General features: G+C 32.6%; 2 protein-coding genes across 2 annotated transcripts; one reads left to right on the top strand and one right to left on the bottom strand.

Annotated features, from left to right (window-relative positions):
- Nucleotides 1–555: 555 nt before the first annotated feature.
- On the bottom strand, nt 556–10,595 carry LOC124539883 (DNA mismatch repair protein Mlh1). Its single transcript, XM_047117242.1, has 11 exons — nt 10,248–10,595; nt 10,096–10,159; nt 9,697–9,896; nt 9,093–9,363; nt 7,288–7,444; nt 5,671–5,754; nt 5,040–5,182; nt 3,095–3,639; nt 2,128–2,264; nt 1,434–1,559; nt 556–904 (listed from the first exon to the last, which is right to left on the bottom strand). The coding sequence occupies exons 1-11, from the start codon at nt 10,358–10,360 to the stop codon at nt 603–605; spliced, it is 2,142 nt and encodes a 713-aa protein (XP_046973198.1). The 5' UTR covers nt 10,361–10,595; the 3' UTR covers nt 556–602.
- Nucleotides 10,596–17,639: 7,044 nt separating this feature from the next.
- On the top strand, nt 17,640–20,421 carry LOC124539682 (snRNA-activating protein complex subunit 4). Its single transcript, XM_047117005.1, has one exon. It carries the CDS (start codon nt 18,085–18,087, stop codon nt 20,314–20,316), a length of 2,232 nt encoding a protein of 743 aa, XP_046972961.1. The 5' UTR covers nt 17,640–18,084; the 3' UTR covers nt 20,317–20,421.
- Nucleotides 20,422–20,995: the final 574 nt, after the last annotated feature.

Consider the following 20,995-nt stretch of genomic DNA (forward strand, 5'->3'; position numbering starts at 1 on the left):
CCGTTTATTTTACATTTCGTTACAAGTAAAAAGGATAGCTTGATAAAAACAATAAGTAAAAGGGATAACTAGATGTTTACAAAACGTATTACTACGTAATTATGATGTATTACAATATATTAACTACGTAAAACGACTAAAGGCAAACGTCCCAATTAGGACGTTTTCTAGTCTTCACTTTTTGCGCGTTAATAACATATCTGTTTACTAAAACATCATTGGACAATATAGTAAGAAAACACTAATTATTGTTGAAGTTTCTAATGTAATCTCGGGAAAAAACTAATTCTGTAGTACCTATATAGTTAGTATCAACTATTTGCACCCTGCTAGTAATAAATTAAACTATTCATTAGTTACTTTTCGTCTAGCAGGGAAAATGTATGGAAGCTTTTCTGCATGTGTCACTTCCGTTATATTTCTGCACTATAGTCACTCTACCGTCTATGGTATATCTATAATGCCGTTATTTACCTAAACTCAGTTATAAGCTATGAGCAAAAACCGCGGTAAAAATGTAAACCTTTGTAACTTATCGATAATAAGACCATAAAATTATTTCCAAATTTTATTTAATTAATATACAGTTTTGACTTAAAACGCTAACATCTTTCGAAGACTTTGTACAGATCACATAGGCTTGCAATTTGTAATATGGCTCCATTGCCAATAAAACTTGTTGGGGGCAGGAAGTATCTTCTTATAGCCGGGAATACTATGTGCTCCTGTTCCCACATTTCCGATTTCAATACTTCTTCAGCTGTATCGGGGTTCGGTTGGGAGTAAAATATGGCGGTTTGTCGGCTGAATGTATCGAAACATTCCTTCTCAGATTTCCAGTTTACTTCCGTGACTAGCCGCACGAGGTAAGTGGGTAATGCCCCCATGAATGGTGTGTGACCATCTGTAATGTAATCGAATTTCGTGGTATCATTAGTTTTGTATTGTACGACACAAGTTAGATGTCGCATCTACAAAATTCGTAAAACCGATCACAGCCGAATTAAGTACGCTATCCCCAATTATCAATATTAATTTCTTATTTGAATATGATCTCTACAAAAACGTAATAACTTGTAATATCATAATATGACCTATAATATTCGTCAATTTGACACGTTGATTTACTAAAATGCACTTCCTTTCTCGGGTTCGACTGACGCGAGAACCTATAGCGACGAGTAGCGTCGAATGGCGGAGCTATTTCTATTGGTCGTATAAATCGGCAGTAATCGGTTTTATTGAATTTTCCGATGCTACATCTAAGTTGTGTCCTATACTCCATTATTAAAGAAATGTAAAATTAAAAAATATATTCTTAATCGATTTTTTTTTTAATTTAACGGCCAACTGTTATTCGAAAAATAAAATTAATTTAAAAAGAACAATGTTATCCATAATACTTCAATAAATATTGTGGAGATAATTCTTACCGAGAAGTAAGGGTAAGGCCAACAACTCCCCTCGGTTGTTTATTTGAAGAGAAAAGTATTCAAAGAGCATCGAGCTCTTGCTGACGAGCAACTCCGCCATCTGCCTCGCCATGTCACGCTTATCACCTGAACCATACATAATATATGTTATTCGAAATAACTTACAAACCCAGCTGTTTTTATTGGTTATAATCTGTTTTAAATCACATTTTTTTTTTAAATTAAAGTAAAATAACAGCTCGTAAATTTCCCACTACTGGGCTAAGGCCTCCTCTTCTACTAAGGAAACGGTTTGGAACATATTCCACCACGCTGTTCAAATGCTGTTTGGTGGAATGCACATGTGGCATAATTTCGATGAAATTAAGGTTTCCTTACGATGTTTTCCTTCACCGCCGAGCACGAGATGAATTATAAACACAAATTAAGCACATGTATATAGTGGTGCTTGCCTGGGTTTGAACCCGAAATCATCGATTAAGATGCATGCGTTCTAACCACTGGGCCATCTCAGCTCATTTTATTTAGATTCGAAAGAAATATATTCATAAAATAGTCAAAGAGCTTCCAATAGACTACTATTAAGAAAATAAAAGAACTTCTTTTCAAAGAACTATTAGATACAGAACTTGGTTAATTCCTCTATTGTGTAATGTTTGCTACTGCTATTTATAAACATATATATGACACATACCTAATTCTGGATCCCATTGAGAGTCTTGTGAGCTAAGTCCCAACACGAATAATTCCTCTAATGGCAGAGGATCCGATAGCTTAATTAATCCCAGGTTTTGAAAATCGTACAGTATCGTCTCGTAGAACAGCTCCTCACTAAAATATAGTATAGTAAAGTAAAGTAACAGCCTGTAAATTTCCCACTGCTGAGATAAGGCCTCCTCTTCCATTAAGGAGAGGGTTTGGAACATGTTCCACCACGCTGTTCCAATGCGGCTTGGTGGAATGCACATGTGGCAGAATTTCGACGAAATTAGACACATGCAGGTTTCTTCACAATGTTTTCTTTCACCGCCGAGCACAAGATGAATTATAAACACAAATTAAGCACATATATATAGCGGTGCTTGCCTGGGTTTGAACCCGCAATCATCGGTTAAAATGCACGCGTTCTAACCACTGGGCCATCTCCGCCCTAATAAGTATAAGCCTTACAATTAATTTACCAACACAATTAAACGACAGTACAGACATTAGTGCTATAAGAATATAAAACCAACATTGGATGCAACGCCAACGCGAGACCAAACTTGTCATATAAGATGTTAACGCTTTCTGTCTGTAATGCAGACACCTCTTTCCCATTGGACCCCTCAGATCATTTCATCTGAGGGGCCCCCTATCGATCGCGGAGCCCTGGGCACTTGCCCTAAGTACCCAATGGAAAAGAGGGTTCTGCATTACAGACAAAAAGTATAATATTACTATGTGATTGTTAATAAAAATAAATCTATAACTTTGTTTAACTACTTTCTCTATCCATTCTAACAAAATGGTGTTTTGTCAAAGTCATACGGACCCCATTATCCTAACATGCCTAGAACCCCCAAAGGTTAAAGACGGCCCTACTGGCTCAAAAATTCTGTATTACCTTCTGTTAACTTAAATAAATACCCATCGCTATCGGCGTTCAGTAGTATACTTACGTCAAACGTGTAGTGTCACATAAGTACAGCTTAGTTGAATGCTGTACCAGCGACCTTTGGCCGTCGATGCACGCTATGAATATTAAATTAGCCAATATTTCCCTTAGATTCATATTACAATTATTCTCCACGTCCAAACGCAGCTGCTTAACACTCGTCAACTTAGTTTCGACCCTCTCGTACTGAAATGTCCTGGTTTTGAAAGATTCTTTCGGATCTATGTATGTTATATTACTATCAACAGCTGTTTTTATATTTCCTTCCTGTTTAACTTTGCTCTCATTAGGCTCAAGGAATAGGGAATCATCTAGATCATTGACTCCTTCTAAAACTGTTTCTGGAATATCTTGGTCGATTTTTATTGTTTCTTTATGTGTGCCTGTGGCTTGTTCGATTGTGATTTCCGGTTTTGATACCGTTCGGAAGAATTTGTCGATTTTCTGCGTATCAGAATCGACCCTTACTAAATCTTTGGCGTATACTTTTGCACCATCTGTTGTTTTCTTAACTATTTCTTCAACCATCGTTGCCCCTGGGAGTCTGGCCTGAAACGTTAAAATAACGAAATTAAAAATAGGCTGCTCTCATCACAGGGTGGATTTTTAGTATCGTCGAAAAATCAATCATTGTTTGGGCATACAAAATCTTAATTAAGTAACTAATCCTTTTACCATTTCTAGAGTTCCTTTAATGAAAGGAAATCTTTATTCATATATTACACTTACACTAGTGTCACAAATTGAAAAAAATTCGGAAAGAAAAACATCAAGATCAAAATTATCCATGAAAATTGGCACTTATTTGTGATTTTCAAAGAGCGAAACTCGTCACAAAATAGTGTTAGAGAATCTGACTTTTGTATATAATACCAATTTGTCAAAAATCATATAATACCAGTTTTGTATATGTTACCGATATCGTAACGGATTTTGATTTTGATTACATATTGAGTACATCTGCTGGTTTAGTAATAATAATAAAGGTTTCTTAATAATATTATAAATGTGCAAGTTTGTATGTTTGTTAGTCAGTCAGATGGATGAAAAATTGGATTATTGGAATAGAAATAAGCTATGCTCTGACTTAACGCATAGCCTACCTAACCTGCGTCCTTCCCCCTTCCCTAACGCTTGGGGGAGGAGCTAAAATAGATCACCTCTCAATAAAATATTGGTATATTTTATGTATTAGTGATTTTAAATATCCCGGCAAATATTAAGCGTGAATACATGAATCAAATATCATTGCATCGTATGTATGTATAGTACGAAACAAATTAGATGTAGCATCGGAAAATGCAATGGAATGAAAATAAAACCGATTTACACGACCAATAGAAATAGCTCCCTATCGCGCCATTCGACGCTATTCGCCGCTATAGATTCTCGCGTCAGAGAAAGCAAGTGCATGTAAATTGACGTGTCAAATTGACGAATATATTAGGTCATATGATATTACAAGTTATTACGTTTGTGCAAAGATCATAATCGCATGAGAAATAAATATTGATAATTTGGGATAGCGTACTCAATTCGGATGTGATCGGTTTTACGAATTTTGCAGATGAATTTTCTCGGTGGTAGGGCTTTGTGCAAGCCCGTCTGGGTAGGTACCACCCACTCATCAGTTATTCTACCGCTTAATAACAGTACTCACTATTGTTTTGTTCCAGTTTGAAGGGTGAGTGAGCCAGTGTAACTACAGGCACAAGGGACATAACATCTTAGTTCCCAAGGTTGGTGGCACATTGACCATGTAAGGAATAGTTAATATTTCTTACAGCGTCATTGTCTATGGGTGATGGTGACCACTTACCGTCAGGTGGCTCATATGCTCGTCCGCCAATCTATAATATAAAAAAAATGTGACATCTAAGTTGTGTCGTACTATAATATGTTAAACGATAGCAGTAAATCTTAAGAAACTTTGTATATGCTGATGTTACCTGAGTATACATAACTCTGGAAGAGTTACAACTAAGCAGTTTCTTCTCTATGACGGTATTTATTCGATCTATTATTTGCTCCTCGTATAAGAATTGGACTTCATGTTTCGTTGGGTGAACATTCACATCGACATTTTTGGGATCTGTGATAAGGAAATAAATATTTTTATTAAAATTCAGTAATCATTATTTATTATGCAATCCGCCCCGGCTTTCCACGGATGTAATAGTGATAACAAATATACTGCAGAATATAAACAAAATCAAAACCTTCGTTTCATTAGACAATACAAACTGCTAAAAATATCTACATTATTTTGATATATGTGTAGTATTAGAAACTTCTAAAATTATCAGTGTTTCTTTACTATATATTCCATGAATTATACACAAAAATTTCTCTCGAATCGCTCTATCTATTAAAAAAAAAGCATCAAAATCCGTTGCGGAATTTTAAAGATCGAGGCATACATAGAAACAGACAGTGGTAAGCGACTTTGTTTTATACTACGTATTGAAGAAAACTGACTTTTAAACGCAATATATTTCTGTACACTATAAAAACGTGCAAAATATTTTAGATTAATATGAGAAAAGAGAAAGATTTATTGATATCATACATACAACTTACCCAATTCGATGCTGAGATAGACGAAGGAATGCGCGTTTTTCGGTAAATACGTCGCATACACAGAGTCCACTGCTTTGCGGATGGCTGAAAACAAATAATGCGGGTTGGTGGAATACACATGTGGCAGAATTTCTATGAAATTTGTCACATGCAGGTTTCCTCACGATGTTTTCCTTCACCGCTGAGCACGAGATGAATTATAAAGACAAATTAAGCACATGAATCAGCGGTGCTTGCCTGGGTTTGAACCCGCTATCATCGGTTAAGATGCGCGCGTTCTAGCCATCTCGACTCTACAAATACATATATTGTAGATGATTTGTTTAGCTGAATACAAACTTAATACGAATATTTATCGATATGCTGTAAATGTCCCACTGTTGGGCAAAACCTTTAAATGGTTTGTAGCTTGTAGATCGATATCTAATACTATTTATTTTGTTGTAGGGCAAGTGGGCAGTTGCATTTACACATAACTCTCACTATGTTAAAATTCAATGATTATTTGCAGTTTCTAAGTTTGTAGCTTATTACTGTAAATTGTAAATTGACATTATAAAAAAAAAAATAGAGTTTCTTTCGCCGGTTCTTCTCAGGTCTGAGTTATTATTTTTCGAACCGGTGGTAGATTATCGACAATCAATAAGAAAGTTTAAACACTTCTATTTTGAATAAAGATTTTTGACTTTGACTTTGTAAGCCGCGATAATCGATTACTTATCCGCGATAGTCGATTTGAAAATATTTAATACTAAGTTTTGCCCGCCGCTTCGCGAGGGATATAAGGTGTAGGATCAAGAGTTTATAAGTGATTTTTATGATCCCATTTATACTATATTCAAACAAATTTACATATTCCAGAATTTTAAGGAATAATTTTGTAGTTCCTAAATAGATTTAAGCTTATTTTGTTTATATATATATATTTTTTTTACTACATTTTATTTAATTTGCCCTCGTAGTATGTTTTATTTAAATTAGTAAGATTGTTTAAAACATTGTTCAGTAATTAGTGTAGATGAGTCGAGATGGCCCAGTGGTTAGAACGCGTGCATCTTAACCGATGATTGCGGGTTCAAACCCAGGCAAGCACCGCTGATTCCTGTGCTTAATTTGTCTTCATAATTCATCTCGTGCTCAGCGGTGAAGGAAAACATCCTGAGGAAACCTGCATGTGACAAATTTCATAGAAATTCTGCCACATGTGTATTCCACCAACCCTCATTGGAACAGCGTGGTGGAGTAAGTTCCAAACCTTCTCCTCAAAGGGAGAGGAGGCCTTTAGTCCAGCAGTGGAAATTTACAGGCTGTTGTTGTTGTTGTTAGTGTAGATATAAGCGACTTGGTTTAAAAACTGTAATGCTTATATTTTTCAAATAAAGACTATTATTAAGAGTTAATAGGGTGGAAGGGGCTATCTTGGGTTTCAAATATAAAAAAAATTCTCATGTCCTTTGAGATTCATGTTTTTTTCAGACCAACTTCCGTTTTAGAGTTTAACCGTAAAAGCGTAACAGACAGACAAACGGTTACTTTTCTTTTATAACATTAGTTAAATCATATAATAAGTGTCGTAAATGTATGGATATATGTTTATTAAATGTGATATATACTTACATAGTGAATCGACTAATCTATGGTTGATGAACAAAAGCATGGTGCCTTTCTTGTGCGAGTAGTTTACATTGGTCACGTAGCCGTTGAGAGACAGCTTCAGTGTTGGATCTGTGAGTTGTATCTCGAGCAATTCTCGAGCTATTGAGTTACCGTGTATCTGAAATTGACTTAATTACATTTGGACTCCTAATTGACTACAATTATTACACAGACATTTTTAACTTTGCCGTTTAGTAAATTCAAATCGTTTGTAAAAAATACATTGGTAGAAAAAGCATATTATTTGATACAAGATTTTATAGATGATAAAAAATCGTGGAGTTAATACCTGTTGACTTCCAAGCAGGATATATTAATTTAAATAATTGTTTGTAATTAACATGACTTTGTATTGTTTAAATGTTAAAAAAGAGTAACTACTGAGTTTCTTGCGGGTTCTTCTCGGTAGAATCTACTTTCCAAACCGGTGGTAGCTTCACTTAATTGTAAAATGACGATTAAAGTTTATTTTGATTTTGATTTTTGACTATTGTCTCTCATAGACCGGGAGATGATAATGACAAAATATTTGGTCATTTGTACCAGTGTGGCGGTTTTTCAGGGGTCTAATTACGTAAAGGCAAAAATGCCATGTATGATCATTTTCCTTTTTGCCTTTACGTAATTAGACCCCTGAAAAACCGCCACACTGGTACAAATGACCAAATATTTTGTCACTATCATCTCCCGGTGTATCAGCGTAATCTCTTTTTACTGGTGTCTCATGTGTATAATTATGTCTACATTTATTTCAAAATTTCCTTTATTTTCCCTCATTTATGTATTTTTTGGAGTTGCATACTCAAAGAGTAAAACGGACCCTATTACTAAGATTCCACTGTACACTCTATCCGTCTGTCACCAGAATGTATCTCATGAATCGTGATAGTTGTACACTTCGAAATTTTTACAGGTCATTTTCTGCCACTGTTCAAGTAATACGTAACGTTTGGGGGGAGGAGGGGTCTAGTAAAAAGTTACGATGCGTTACAAGGGCGTAAGGGGTCTTTCTTACAACACGTTACGTAACATTTTTTTTAAATAAAAAATTAGGGAATTAAAACTCCAAAATTGGCAACCCTTTTCATTTACGTTTTACAGGGAATCCCTTGATTGTATTAGTCTGGTCGTCATTTTTGATTTGTTTTCGCAAGTTGGCAAACCTTTTTATTATATTTCACGGGGTAACATACTTTTTTGCGACTTTAGGGTAAAAATGGTCATTTGAGTGTCACGTAACGTTTAGAGAGTGGGAGGGGGGGGTACAGAAAAACGTTACGGTGCGTTATAATGGGAGGAGGGGGGTCAAAAATCTTTAATAATTGCGTTACGCAACACTTGAACGCTCCCTGACATAAATATTAAATAATATAATAAAATAACTATTTAAGCAGAACAATTTTCTTATAACAACAGATATATTTATTTAACGTTCTTATAAAAAATGTTACGGAGCCCTTCCAGTACGAGTCCTACTCGCACTTGACCCGTTTTTTTACCACCACACCATAGCCGTTTAAATGTTTCTTTTTATTTATCATGCAACACCAAGCAACGCATGCGTTTTTCTTGCATGTGCATGCTTGTGTCGTCATACAGCCGCGCTGGTAGCTGCTTCAGAGGAATGTAAGCATTGTTACGTAGGGGATAGAACTCACATTGGCAGTGAATGCGCGCGTAAGCGCGGGTTAGTCGGCTATGAGTACATACGAACATTTCGTGCTATGTTTTTATTAAGTAATAAAAAAAAAATTAAATGTACTCACAATTCTGACATTTTCCACAACAGACGACTTGATGGGAGTTTTTATATCTGTGTTCTCACCAAATTTCTTCAGATGAAAGCCGACATGACTATTATGTATTGCATACCCTCCGACCACTTCCATTATATGGGTGTATTCTTCATTGGGGCTGCGGAGAGCCTTCTTACGAGCTATGACATTGTAGAATAAATCTTCAACAGTTATTTGTGTACCATTGTTGCCCGCACATGGTTTTACAGGCCCTTTGAGTTTACCATTTTCATAGGATGCTCTATAAAATTAATTTATTCTTTTACCTTTTTGTTGAGTTTCAATGTTCAAATTCAAACAACTAGAATTTACTTCTAAAATATATATATTCCATTGCATCTATATATTTACAAGATTATTTTCACTTATCACACTTATATACACACTCCTTGTATTTGGGTAAGCTGTCCCATATTCAATATATATATATTTTTTTTATATATTAAATACTTAGTTTTTAGTTTATTACATAATCTGTACTTATAAAAAATTATATATATCAAGTAGGATATAAAGAGACTTATTCTCCTTCACTGCAGGTGTTATCCAAATTATTTAAATCTTAACAACTTACTTATAAGCACATTTGTCTTGTTGTGTTTTAGTCAAAATAGTCAAGTGAGCTATATGACTTATACTAGCTAGCGCTTCTCCCCTGAACCCGTATGTATTGATAGCTTGCAAATCCTCATATTCCCGTAACTTCGAGGTGGTAAATCTTTCGCACACTATATCCAGACTATCACTTCTAATACCTGTTCCATTATCTTGTATCTATAAGAAAAAATATAAATAAAGTGGTAAAGTATAGCCTGTACATTATATCCCAAAAAAAAAAAAGAAACAAATTATTATATTAGTTCCAGTTAATATTCACCAATTTAATTCCTTTCAATTTCACGTAAAATTATATATGTATAGAAACATTTTAAATTTAAATTACTCAAGTCCTAAATACTATCAAAATCATTACCTGTAGATATTTTAAGCCTCCTGCTTTGACAGTAATAATTATATTTGTTGCATGGGCATCCAAGCTGAAATCACAAATATTAAATATATGTAATCATTTGCACAGATTATCAGTAGACTTTAAGTTTTAATGTGATATTTTTGTCAACAGACCTATTTTCGATTAATTCTTTTAAAGCATTAGCCGGTCTCTGAACTATCTCACCAGCGGCTATTCGGTTGACTACATTCTCATCCAATTTTCTTATAATGCCAGGTTCATTCATTATGTTGTAAATATTATTCGATAATGGCTTCAGGAAACATTAGAATTTTTGCCTTTAATAAAACGTCTATTTTTAATGTCGGTTTTGCTCTGAGGAAATTTCAAATATGAAAGAGTACTGAGGAATCAGGTGAAGACGATTTACGTTACCAAATAGTAAAAAGTAAAATAACTATTTCTACTCTTTTATGAACTAAGAATGGTTTATTTTGCCGCCATTTGCGTATTTTTAAAAAGTGACAGCTATAATATAATTTTCACTTTGACATAATATTGACCAACATTTCCTTATTCGCAGCATAGTTATAGAAAAAAATAATATTTCATGATCGACCATCTACCGTATTACTATAGGGTTAATATCTATTTATAATAATATAGTTGTCTGTAATGCAAAAACATTTATATTTATTTTCAAAATGCTACTATGCTATGATACCAACATCAGGTACATTTTAAGGAATTGAAGAGAGTAATTTTCACTCTTCTTAAATCCTATCTTAAAACCTCTCCTAAAATCTCACTCATTTCATAAAATTTCATTAAAAAAATGAACTTGTACATTTAGAGTTAAGTATAAAGTTTTCTACTCCTATATGGTACCATAATGGTAACACTGTCAAACTTCAGAGTTAAACATAGATGATATATACATACTGAGATAGATGCGCCACTCTATGAATGGAAATGTGAATCAAGAGATTTTGACCCTGGTCGCCAGAGAGCGTAAATGTAGTTTAATACCGAAAAAATCCGATAGGTGGCGTCCAGCTGAGAATTTAATTACTTTTTAAACAAGTACTAGATTGATTGAAATAAAAATTCTAATCAAACATTGATCTTTTGTCAATTAGAATATTAATTTCAATCAATCTAGTACTTTTATAATACTTCAATATAATCATTGTTTTAGAGAATGTACTAAAAATTAAAACACGGTTTTAATGTAATGGTTTTTATTTGCGACTTTTTTTATAATATTCATACGCCTGGCGTTTTACATGGTCATTCTTATCGAATCGGGATATCTTTCCATTTAAAATTCTGTTCACCCCGGTACACCAACTATGTATAATCAACTTGATGGATAAATTATTAATACATTCAATCAGCTCCTCCTTATGTTGATCACAAGTAATTAAATTATAATCGCATGCACAATTAAGGATGTATTTGATTTTTTTATTTAATAATAATGTTTCTGGACAATCACGTACGCATGTTATAATAGTGTGATAAATATCATTCATTAAATTATTCATATTATCGCTAGGGTGGAATAATGATTGTTTTGTGTAATCAACTTCATAATTAAAAGATTGCAAATCAGCTTCTGATCTACACAAATCTCGTACACAAATATCGCATTTTTTGAATATTTTCGATTTCATTTTTTTTATTACATATCCAGTAACATATTTTTTTGATTCATTATAAATCAAACAATCATTACCTTTATTATTGTTCATTATGGTTAATAAAGCATCAATTTCACATGCAAAATCAATATTCTCTGAATCATCACATTTATTATTCAGCATATTTCCCATTGATTGATATGATTTATTACAATCGTTCTCACAATTAGCTCTTACAGAATGAACAGAATTTAAATTATTGATTAATAAAGTCTTATACGCATTTATAAACTGATTACAATTAGGATTAATATTACGAACACCATTACTTCTAATACTACTAAAGAAATTTTCTAAGGGATCCTGATTGAAATTTCTAGTTAATAAATTATTTACACCATAATTAACATTTAAATATTGCCACATTTCAATAAAGGTTTTGATATTGTGTATCCAATTTTTTACTGATGGAATCGATTCATATTTAATCAACAGAGAATCATTTTTTCTAACTACTGATTCAAATTTAATAGATTCTAAAATCGGTAACAAATCATACCATAGTTGGAAATGGGGTGATTTATTTTTTAAACACTGCTTATATGTTTTAGTCGAACCGTCGTAAGAATGACCATTAAAGGAGTCAAAAAGTTTATCGAATAGTAATAGGAAATCTGCTGTTCCTTTGCATTCTTCTGGTAGAATTTTGTGTTCTGAAACAAAATATTAATATTTTTCAATTACTCTTGCTAATTATGTTAAAAAGATAATCTTATAAGTATGTAAAATTATAAATATACCAACTTGATAAAAACCGCAAAGCGCTAGACACCCTCTGGCTAAACACTTGTGCTGCATATTTAACTTTCATTTTAGGTATTTTAAAATCAATGACATGCTTTTCTGTTAATTTATTAAGCAATCTTATTTCATCGTCTCCATCATCTACTTCTAATAACATTTTTAAATGTTCCCAGTTAGCCCATTTAGTATCACCATTTTGTATATATTTAGCTTTTTTTTTTAATAAATTATTTCTTACTCCTTTAAGAAGGTGGGGTGTATCAAATAGTGGAAATATTTTTTTGTTATCTATTTCAAATGCTTTTGAATTATATTCAATACCTCTTCTCAAATATTCCGCTTTTGTGTCGTTGTATAATTCTCGCACCACTTTTACATTGGTTGTCGCTTGGTCACAGATTGTTGACACTACCTTCAGGCCTGTTCTATTAATTTGTTTTATAATTTCTATTAATAATTTCTTCAAATCTGAACTCTTTGTTGAGGCCTTACAAAAGGTGAAACAAATGGGCTGTTTGCATTTACTTTTAATTCCTTTTATCATGAACACAAGTGCATGGTCAGCCAGAGTCCTATTTCTGTAGTATCCAAAATCTTCAAAACCAATTATTTTGTCCATAAATTCATTATATATTATGCCTGGGGCCAATGAAACCTCATCAAATAAAATATTGACATACTTTTTTTCGTGTGGCAAATTTCTTGCAATATTTTCCAAATCATCTAATATGTGCTGGTTTAATCCAGGTTGTACACTAAATGTGCTCAGTAACTTTTGCAAGCAACGTATTGATGGCAGGACAAACATTTTTTGCAACAATTTGTATGCCTTTGGGCTTTGCTTTAGTATGGTCAGTGCCATGATTTTCTCTTGATCTGAGAAACGTCTTCCTCTCGGTTTCACTACACTTTTCAGTTGCAATTTAGTAAAGATTTTAATTTCTTCTGGTAGTTTTTCAATGGCTCTTAAAAATGTTTTATTCATTGACAGGTTTTTGGCTGCTTGAATTCTCTTCCTCTGATCTTTATATTTGATAGCAAGTCTACCTAATTTTAATTTTAGTTTATTTATCAATTTAGAATTTCTGCATTCAGGATTAGAATGTTTCCGTTTACCTGTAAAAAATAAAAAGTTTTTGTTACAACATCATCATATAATATATCAATTCAACATTCAACCGTGACTTCGTCCGCATGAATATCGATTATTACAGCTGCAAAAATATTCAAAGTCGAAGCCAGATAAAACTAGAGTAAGTTTTTCCGTGGTGTTTAAGTTTATTTAAAATTGGTTCAGTAGTTTAGCTGTTAAACCGTAACAGACTGACAGACAATATAGAGTTACATTAGCAGTTTCACCTGAGATTTTTTTTTTGTGTTAATCCAAGATGAGCTATCTACATGCCGAAATTAATTCAAATCGGTCCAGCCGTTCGAGCGTGAATAAGTAATAAACTTACATAATTAATCACATACATAAACTATCGCATTTATATTATTAGTGTGTAATAGATGAAAACATACTAAATAATAAAAAAAAATACTTACGAATAGGCTGCACAGAAGTAACAGATGTTGAAGGCTCAGATGTGACAGCATGTTCTAATATGGGATTTTTATCTAGAAAATAAATATAAATCTCATTATACTAAGTACTTCTAATGTAATAACATCTATTGAAAGGGTATGCAACCAGGAGTTGTGGTCACAGTTCAAACATTGACTGAGAAATCCACGAAAAAATAAACAGTTAATGTAACCAAACAATAAAAAATAAAGCACCCTTTATGCTTTACATGTGCTTGAATGAAATGCATCCAAATGGGTTCACTTATTTAAACGATACAGTGCCTCAGACAGACGCACATAACAGTCAAACTTATTACACCCCTCTTTTTTCATAGGGGGTTAAAAATATTATTATTTTAGTTTTACTCTTACTGTGTGGTTTTAATCATGGATGTTATGCAGCTCCATACCCATAACCGAGAGATATGGAAAATAAAAATCTATTCAGAACCATAACCAAGTCCAATGTACTTAGAACTTTATTGTGGAGGTCTTTAGGCAGTCACTGCATGTAAGGGGTTGTCCATTAATCACGTGAGGCTTGAAAGGGGGGGGAGGGGTTTGATAAAAATCACGAAAATAACACAAGGGGGAGGAGGGGGGTTGTAATAAGATATCTCATGTATTTATTTTCAGAATAAAATAAGATTATAGTTTATACCTGTATTTAAATTAAGATAATATTCAGAAAATTTTAAGATTCGTTGTAGGTACTAAAAATACACGTGATGTTAAGAAGGGGGAAGGGGGGTGGTCTTAAACCTCACTACATATCACCAATGGGGGAGGGGGGGTTAAAAAATGCTAAAAAAAGATCACGTGATTAATGGACAACCCCTAAAATAATGGTATTCAGCTGGTTAAATGAGAAAGTTCCTAGGAAATGTATATAATTTCTATAATGAACAGGAAATGTGTCAAATAATCTGTATATGTACAACTTTCCGGCTCAGAACAACTCAAGTTGGATAGGTTGGACAACTTAAGTGTAATAAAAAAAAAATACTAACAAGTATCCAGTAAGGCAATCCCAGATTTTGAAGGTTGCTCAGTTTGATGGATTATCTTATTTAGGTTTATTGTGGGGACAGCATTTTTTGTGAGACGTCGGCTTGGTAGCTGATAACATTGCAAAAAATGTTCATTGCACAATCTTATATGATTATAAATGTATTTATCTCCTTTTTCTTGTGTGTCCACATCTAGCACAGCCTTCCATTGAGAAAATTTTTCAATATTTTCCACATTTTGGCTTTTTGGGTCCGGGAAATGATGCAGTGGGCCTGACAATAATTAATAATGTTAAAAGTGTCATACATACTTTGAAAGAAATTGTAAGCTTTCTATAAACAAATATGCCGTTATATCTGTCTATAGAAGGCTTAAAATTTTTTTCGGCAAATTTTAATTAAATAATAAATGACAATAAGGCATATAATCATACTAAATTTTTTAAGACTAATACATATTTTAGAGATTCGTTTTTGAGTTTTGGGGATTGCATTAGAAATTCGCATCCCGAATTTAAGGTTGGGGAAGGGGTGGGGGGTCAGGGGGGTGGTGTAGTACCTACACCACCACTCCCCCCGCGCGGAAATCATTAGTTTTTTTTTTTTTCAATTTTTAAATTTCAATACTAAAATCTTCAAGATCGTACTGTTAGTTAAATTTTGGAAGGGGAGAGATATAAAATTCCAATTATTGGTATTTAATGTGATTTCTGGCGCTGCGCCGGCCGCTGCCGCGGCACGCTCGCTTCGCTCGCTCGGCTTGCGCAGCGTTTGGTCATAAAATCTAACCTAACCTAACCTATCCTTAGCTACAATAACTATCTACTATTTTTGTTGCCGGAGTGGCTTCGCCACTCCTGTACCCCTCACAGCTGTTAATCTTGGGTGAAAAATAGAAACAACAATAGGTATATTTTAGAAATTTATAAGAACCATTTATCTGTATATATACTTGACTAAATTTAATAATGCGATAAATGGATCTTTTTTATATTTTATGTTATATTGTATTCTATTATCATGTTCGTAAAATCTTCTGGGTGATTATTATTTTCTTTACAAAAGAATACACTAAAAAACTACACTACAAAATTAAATTAAATTTTGACACGTTTATTTTTACTATAAATTAATATTGTATTTGTTAAAATATAATACAGAAAAAAGATAACAAACATAAAAATAATGATTTAATGTTAATTATAATGTAAAATATCGATCCGTTACACGTAACTTTAAACGCACATTAAAAAAAAACTATGGGTTTCCGCGGGTTGGGAGTGGTAAATTTCGAGAGAGGGGAACAACCCCTTTAAGAAACAACCCCTACTATCATCAAATTCGGGATGCGAATTTCTAATGCCGACCCGAGTTTTGCACTTAGCAATACATTTTATGATTAGTTTTTATTATACAGATTACATGTCAATATATTAAGAAATCCATCTACCACAACCAAGTCATTTAAAATGCTAATGATTATTTTTATTGTTGTTAGCTAATGCAATCTCGTCTGCGAGAACATCTTGTAATATTTCAGTATTTTATCTCGTTCATAATTAATTTAGAGCGTTTCTAATATAAATAATTTATTTTGTCTTATTTGGAAGTTTATTATTTTTGTTTTAATGAGATTCATTTTTACAGCTCAAAAAAAGAATGTCTTTATTAATAATTACCACTAATATTAATTTCTAAGTTCTGCAGTGAACCGCAACCACTTGACGGTCCATATTTTTGACACTATGTAATATTCAGTATATAAAAAAACGCGAGTAAATACAAACTTCAACTCTTAATGAATGAACATTTTATTTCTAACAAACTAGTGTTTCAAATTCAATTCAAGTGGGCACTGGACTATTCAGCCTCAAGGAGGCGACCCGACAGTTAACATTTTCTTCCGTCTAAATTGGGATGTAAAGTTTTGCTTTTAATTAATTATTCAAATCGTAGACTTACCATCATTGATGCACCCGTAATAACACACCAAACGATTTTTATCGGGCATGATTAATCCAAATTCATAAGCAGCCAGTAGTCCAGGTATCTTGCCAAAGTGAGTCGTAAAAGCAAATATCGGTATCCAAATTCAAAGCCAAGTGTTATCAGGTATACAAGAATCACAAAATCCAAATGAAAAAAGCCAAGTAGGTAGTATAAAATCCAAAATGAAAATAGTCACAGTCAAGGTGAACAAAAGCAATGTTTTGAAACTTTTGAAAAGTTTTACCAGTTTTTCTGTAGCCATAAACAAGTCAGGCACATGTATAGTCTATGATACAGTAAATTGTAAAGTAGTTTAATTTTGTGAATTATGTACCTAAATATATTAAAAAATAATATTTTAAGAACTTGTCGATAAAAATAATAATTTATTATATTACCTTTGATTATATTATGTAAAAATATCGTAACTACTGCCATCTATACGTAAATTATAATAAAAAAAATTTTGACCCTGGTCGCTAGATGGCGCTAGTTTCTAAGCTAATTTTGTATCCGACGTTTCTTCTGAAGTTTCATGGCCCTGGAGTTAAACCCAATCAAAGCAAAGAGTATTCATATTATTCATTTATTAATAAATGTTTTGAGTTTTTCAAAGAAAATAAAATCAATTAACATTTTTGCCGTTATAAAATTAAGTTAATGCAAAACCTAAAAATATGGAATACTTACAAATTATTCTTTTTCCTACTGTTTTATCTGTAGGTCTACAGTAAAACCATTTTGAAAATATTCTAAAGGAATACAAGGTTTTTATTGAATTTTTGAAGCTCGATTATTCATTCTTTATTTTATTGAACATTTTCATATTCTGGTCAGTGGTTTGACTATAACTTATTTATTACTGAACAATCTGAGTGACATTAAAAAGGTATAGTTCTAACAATAGAAAAACTACTATTGAGTTGATAATAGTAAACTTAAATAGAATTGTCTCAGGTTTTTTCAAATCAAGAAATTAAAAAAATTGTATTAAAATGTATGACTTTGAAGAAGAGAGTGATGAAGAAAATGAGATTCAGGACTTGGAGCAACTTAATGCCGTGTTAATTGATGATGAACCTTGTTCAAGTGCATCAGTTTCTCAGATATCAACAGGCGCAACGAGTTTCTGCAGTTTTTCTTCTAAATATGAGGAATATTCAAAAATCGAAACTACTTTAGCTCTTAATAAAATGTGTGATGAAAAATTATCCAGACTAGAGAAAATGTTACAATCTCGTTTGCGTGAGTGTCGACAAAAGTTAAGCGATATACAGGGTACAGATTGGAATGACAAATTCGATAAAGTAGAGACATTCCGTTACGTAAATTGTGGAAAACCTTATTTTAAAGACAGGTCCAATTTTCCAGCTCCAGATAATGATGACACTATAATAATGAACAAATCTGAAATGTATGACTTTTCAAATATTGTATCTGTTCCGGGATGGACAGTTAAAGATAAAAGCCAGTTTATGATTCTAATACATAAATTATCTCAAGCAAAAAGAAAAAAAGAATTGGAATCCAAAATTGCAGCCTTAAAACGTGAAAATAAAGTTCATGAAAATAAAAATGATAAAGAAATTGCAAGAATAAAAAAAGAAATGGATCATGTAAATAAAATGTCACTAAAAGAATTAGCACTGCCGTTACAAGATGAATATGATTGGGATTACATTGCCAATAAATTAAATTATAGACACAGTGCTCAGGAATACAGATCTCTCTGGAAGTTATTTCTTCATCCAAGTATAAATAAAAACGTTTGGAGTAGAACTGAGCATATAACATTGCAAAAAGTTGCATATGATGAAAAACTACAAAACTGGGACAAAATAGCTGAAAAGTTAAAAACTGGTAGAACAAATTACCAATGCTTCGTATATTTTAGAACAAACATGATTAATACTTTCACAGGCAGAAAATGGACTAAGGAAGAAGAAGAATACCTGAAAAGATTAATTGAATATTACAAAGAAGATAATTACATACCATGGGGTAAAGTAGCAGCTTCAATGGAGAACAGAACTAAGATTCAAATCTACAATAAATATTCAAGGATGTGTGAGCATAGAAAAGGCAGATTTTTGGCAGAAGAGGATGCAGTAATATTAACCTGTTATGAAAATTTTGGTCCAAACTTTAAAAAGATGACAAAGTATCTTCCAGGCCGTTCTTTGACACAATGTCGAGTCCGGTATCAGGTCTTAGCTAAAAAACGAATATCAACAGTATGGACGATAGAAGAGGACAGGAAACTTGTACAGCTAATGGCAAATCAAGATGCAATCACTAATTATTCAAGTATAGCTCCATATTTCCCAGGGAAAGACAGAGTGCATATAAGAGCGAGGTATTTAACATTATCTAAATGGATGAGAAGAAATCCCAATGTAGATATTGCTAAAGCTCCAAGACGCGGTGCAAGACGATTAGGTCATGGACATTGTGCTGATGATTTAAATAGAGCTATAGAAAGTTTAAAAACTAGAATACAATCAGAGGTGACCGATAAAAAAAGTAAAAAGGTTACAAAAGATTCACCAGAAAATGTAATAGAAGATGCTATTATAGCTCATATTGTTACTGAAAGTGTAAAATTGGAAGAAGCAAGGAAAATTGAATTGGATGAAGAGGAACCGGATTCTTCAGATGATAATTTTAATACTCGTACCAGAAAATGCAATGTGACAAACTTACGTAAAATACTTATTCTTTTAAGGGCAAAATTAAACCATGAAAAGTTTTTAAACAGTTCATATGGTAAAAAGTATCGAGATTTATTAGAACCAGAACATGAAATGTATACTGTAAAAGTTAAGTCTTATTCCAAACAAAATACAGAGACAAGTATAGAAATAAGTGGAAGTCCTGACATTTGGGGAAATGTCTGTTTAGGTCCATTAGCATATGTTCTACCACCTCATTATTCGACCATAACAGGGTGTAAGAAACTAATGTCTTATGTAACCACTAAACCCCAACAAGCAGACACAATAAACATTAATGTAGTTATGAGAAGAAATGTCATGTTAAAAGTGCAAGCTTTTCTCTTAATGGAGCGATTCAATGCCTTATTCCTATGGCCAATGTTACTTTCCAATACACATCCCGACACATCTATAACATTCACTGAAGAAGAAAGACAACTGTCACAAAGTTATGCTGAAAATTATCCAGTATTTGATAAAGAAGATTACGCTTCTGCTATGTCAATAAATTAATAGATGCTAAAAAACAAAATCAGAAACAAACTAAACTGGCATTGTAAAAGTAAAGGATAGTATTCATTACAATTATAAGAGGAAATAAATTTTTCAGAAATTGGATATGTGTTTTGTTTTGTAAAATTACAAATTCAATTTACATTCTTTTTAACTAAACCAAATTTATTTTAATATCATAAAATTATATTGTATTATTTTTAATAGTATTATAATTTTCTCATTTTAAAAAATAATATAGAATATTTAATAATAAATACTGAAATTTTAAAATTCGCGCCATTTCGACGTAACTCACATATTTCAGTAGAGAATTCCAGGCAAGCGGCTTTTAATTTTCCATTACTTATTAGAGGATATTTGTAACACACTTGTTTCCTCTTAAAAATGGAACCTACGTAACAATTATTATAAATGTTGTATGTAAGCGAACGAACTTATACTTAAAAGTCTCTCAGTGAAAAAATAGCAGTTATTGAAAGTGACTAATGAGAAAATAATAATGAATAAGTTCGTTTAAAATTTTAAACAGTTAAGCTCGTCTTTAGATACCTTCGTGAAGACCTCCATGTGTTCGTTGATTACTATCAAGCAAGCATGCATGAAAATAAAATATTGGTATTTCGAATGCTAATAAATAGCTTTATGAAGCCAATAAACAGCCTTATGAATATGTGTT

Source organism: Vanessa cardui, chromosome 23, assembly GCF_905220365.1.
Source record: "Vanessa cardui chromosome 23, ilVanCard2.1, whole genome shotgun sequence".
NCBI lineage: Eukaryota > Metazoa > Arthropoda > Insecta > Lepidoptera > Nymphalidae > Vanessa > Vanessa cardui.

What these genes read in the sequence shown, in the direction of transcription:
- LOC124539883 (XM_047117242.1), bottom strand. Translation starts at nt 10,360, where the DNA reads ATGAATGAACCTGGCATTATAAGAAAATTGGATGAGAATGTAGTCAAC. An exon ending in CAAGACAAATGTGCTTATAA is followed by an intron (nt 9,364 to 9,696) that starts GTAAGTTGTTAA and finishes TTAATTTTATAG; the next exon opens with AGCATCCTATGAAAATGGTA. An exon ending in GGCCTTACCCTTACTTCTCG is followed by an intron (nt 905 to 1,433) that starts GTAAGAATTATC and finishes ATTACATTACAG; the next exon opens with ATGGTCACACACCATTCATG.
- LOC124539682 (XM_047117005.1), top strand. Translation starts at nt 18,085, where the DNA reads ATGTATGACTTTGAAGAAGAGAGTGATGAAGAAAATGAGATTCAGGAC.